Source organism: Triticum aestivum, chromosome 2A (genome assembly GCF_018294505.1).
Source record: "Triticum aestivum cultivar Chinese Spring chromosome 2A, IWGSC CS RefSeq v2.1, whole genome shotgun sequence".
NCBI classification, from domain to species: Eukaryota; Viridiplantae; Streptophyta; class Magnoliopsida; order Poales; family Poaceae; genus Triticum; species Triticum aestivum.
Genome location: NC_057797.1, coordinates 129,253,402 through 129,257,044, shown reverse-complemented (window position 1 = coordinate 129,257,044; position 3,643 = coordinate 129,253,402). Strand labels below are relative to the sequence as shown.

General features: G+C 56.2%; 1 protein-coding gene across 1 annotated transcript; it reads left to right on the top strand.

Moving 5' to 3' along the window:
- Positions 1-1,034: 1,034 nt before the first annotated feature.
- Positions 1,035-3,389, top strand: LOC123187962 (transmembrane protein 87A). Its single transcript, XM_044599974.1, has 3 exons — positions 1,035-1,339; positions 1,473-2,675; positions 2,798-3,389. Exons 1-3 carry the CDS (start codon positions 1,143-1,145, stop codon positions 2,994-2,996), a joined length of 1,599 nt encoding a protein of 532 aa, XP_044455909.1. The 5' UTR covers positions 1,035-1,142; the 3' UTR covers positions 2,997-3,389.
- Positions 3,390-3,643: the final 254 nt, after the last annotated feature.

The window sequence follows — 3,643 nt, the reverse complement described above, 5'->3', positions numbered from 1 at the left end:
CAAGCAAGGCATCCGGCACGCTCATAAATTGATTTCATTTTGGCATGTCTGGATTGTTAAACTATGCTTTGTTTTAAACTATTGAATTTAGACAATCTGTATCGTATGATTGATGTGCATGGATTACATGGATTTAAGACTTCACATTTGAGGCATGTGAATGTGCGACAACCCATATGAGGAGCTGCCCGACCCTGTCTACGGACGCGCCCGCGAGCGTATAGGGGACCGGATCCGCCAATCCGCCCCACCTTTGATGGCTTTGGGCTGTGGTCTATGGAGGTGCGAAGGATCTTGCCCTCCTCCCAGGAGGGACCCTGTTCTTGTTTCTGTTAGTTTCAATATCTTCGTTGGGGCTGTGTGGCGGTTGGTGACGTCCCTCGATAGAAATAATGTCTCCCACGTGCTATCTCCATCCTGATGATGCGAATAGCATCGTCGAAGGATGTGTCGAGGCGTGTCTCCGTCGGATCTTGTGAAATTCGGTCGGTGCTGGTCTTTGATGGATCTATCTGGATTCAGTTTTTGTTCGTCTTTGTTCATGTGGTTACAGGTTTGATCTTTCCGATCTACAACTCTCTTCATCGAAGATGGTTGCTCCTCTGGTACGTTGGTCCTTTGAGGCCTTAGCACGATAACTTCCCGACCATCTGCTACAAGAAGGTTTGCCCGACTCCAGGGCGATGACGGCAGCGCGCCTTCGACTTGCTCTAGTGGTTGTAGTCATCGCTAAGTGGTTCATGAATCTGGTTGTAATTTTTATTACCTCTAGTGTTCTCTGTAGTGCCGTGATTGATGTGTAGATTGAAAATTTCTAAAAAAAATGCCTGTTTGTATATAGTTCATTTAATAATCCGCCCCCAAATTTGGTTCCCTTCACTTTCTGTCCGATTTGTCGTGCATGCTTGCCTAATTCCATCCCACTCTTCCACAGTTCCCTGATGCTGCCGGTCAAGAGGGTTTGGGGGTGTGGACCTAACATTTCGTCCGGCCGATCTCCACGTCAAAGTCGTCGCTTCCGTTCCGTTCTTCTTCCACTCCACTCCACATCACTGATCGAGATCGTACTCAATGCTCTAGTACTAGTAAACTCCACGAGCACGCTGCCACACGCAAGAATCGAAGCTCTTCTCCTCTCCTCGATGCCAATGCCAGGGTCTTCCTCCGTGAGACTCGCCCACCTCCTGGTGTCCGCCTTGTGCTGCGCCATCCTCCTCTGCGCCGACGCGTCGGTGCACGACTATACCGGCGAGCGGTTCGCCGGCCTCGGCAACGCCTTCGTCCTCAATGGCGGCAGCGAGGGTGTCTACGCCTCCCCCGCCGCGGACTCCTTCATCCGGTATGTATGAACTTCTGATTTCTGAGCCCCGGCGGCCACAAATTGTTGCTTGTCTCGGTTGATTTCGTCATCGACATTGTTTTTGTCTGTTTTCTTGTTTCGGGAGTGACGCGCGTGGCGTTTGTCGGTGCAGATTCGAGAAGGTCGCGTTTAAGAGGACGCCGGAGTCCGCTGCCGCGGCCGGGAAGGACGGCAACCTCACGGCCACAATCACGGCGGTCATCTTCGAGGCCGCGGACCGCGGCGCGGTCGGGGGCTCTGACGTCGTCGCCGCCGGCGCTCGCGCGCTCTGCTGCACGCCGGACATGGCGAAGCGGGGCGCGTGCACCGAGGGGTCGCTAGTTTACCGCGCGCCCAACAGCACTGCCGCCGCGGGCTGGCCCAGGGTGCTCGCCGCCTCCTTTTTGCCGGGTTCCCTCGAGGCCATCTTCCCTGACGAGACCGTCGCCGTTGCGCGGACCGGCATGTACAGCCTGCGCTTCGTGCACTGCGACGCGTCCCTCGACGTGGCCGCGGAGGGCAAGACCATATGGAAGAACAGCCGCGGCTACGGCTACCTTCCCGGCCGGATGGCCCCGCTCCTGGCCTTCTACGGAGTCATGTCGCTGGCGTTCGTCGCCCTCGCCGCGTTCTGGTTCCTGCGGTACGCCCGGTTCTGGCGGGAGGTGGTGCCGCTCCAGAATTTCGTGACGGTAGTCATCGCGCTCGGGATGGTGGAGGTGACCACGTGGTACTTGGACCTCGCCGAGTTCAGCGAGTCCGGAGTCCGGCCGGCGGGGACGACCTTCTGGGCGGCCACGTCCGGGGCGGTGCGCCGCACGGTGTCGCGCGTGCTGGTGCTCCTCGTCGCCAAGGGGTACGGCGTGGTGCGGCCCACTCTGGGAGGAGGCGCCAGCGCCGGCGCCAGGGTGGCCGGGCTCGGCGCGGTGTTCTTGGCGGCGTCCGAGGCCCTCGAGGTCAGCGAGCACGTCGGGGCCGTGAGCGACCTCGACCACTCGCCGACGAGGAGGCTCTTCCTGGTGCTCACCGTGGCTGCCCTCGACGCGGTGTTCATCTGCTGGATATTCAGCGCGCTGTCGCGGACCATCAGCAAGCTCAAGGCGAGACGGATGACGGCGAAGGTGGAGACGTACCGGAGGCTGGCAACCTCGCTGACGATCGCCGTGGCGGTGTCCCTGGGCTGGATCGCGTTCGAGGTCCACTTCAAGTCGACGGACGGGTACCAGAGCGAGCGGTGGCGCGTGGCGTGGGTGATCCCGGCGGTGTGGCAGCTCATCTCCTTCGCGCTCCTCTGCGCCGTCTGCCTCGTGTGGGCGCCATCCCACGATTCAGCGAGGTAAACGCTCCCATTCCTCCCCCATGGCCTGCTCATGGCTCCAGCTCATTAGCTGACCGAGATTCGAGATACACGGAGAAACTAGCTACTTACGATCTTTTATTTATGTGTGTTTTGGGCAGGCTCGCGTGCTCGGACGAGGCCGGCGACGACGACGACGGCGACGACGTGGAGGACGGCGCGCGGCCGCTGATGCTCAGGACTGGGCCGCTCTCGTACGTGGAGAACTGGGCGTGCTACGTGACGCAGGACGCCAAGATCATCCTCAGGACAGACTCCGGCGTGTATGCCAAGGCCGGCGAAGAGGACAAGCGAGTCTAATTAAGCTCCTCGGTCGCGATCTTGTGTGCCGTATGACTCACGTCACTAAGAACGTACATGCAGAGCACAGGGGATAGTGTATAACACGCTAATGTAGAGACTTGGGGCTGTTTGGATTGCAGCCCTCAACTGCCAAACCAAAAAATTGGTCATTGACCAAGCCTGGCTTCCGGTTTGGATGGGAACCAATATTTTGGTGCACCCAGCCAACTCCCACTTCCCAAGTTCAGCTCGACGCCAAAAAGTTGGCAAGTCTGGGGCGCCCGAATCCTGCGCCAATAAATTGGCTAGCCAACGATTGGCAGGGCTCACATAGTCAAGAACCAAACAGCCCTTTATACCCTGCCGTTGGTTTTTGTTTGGTCATGTACGATGATTGATAAGATAGTTTTATTTAAGTTTTGTATTTAATCTAAAGATGGTAAAAAAAGTTTACAATGGGTCATCTTTTAGTCTTATTTTCAATAACTAGCAATTCCTAAAAATAGGGTAAGACATATTATGCTAAGAGATCATCTCTTGTCTTATCTTAAATAAGAGAAAACAGACCTTTTCTTATGAGTTCTCTCTCCCCCACCTCATCATTTATCCTACATGGCACTTCTAAGTTGTATCTTAAAAATGCCACGTGAGATAAATGATGAGGT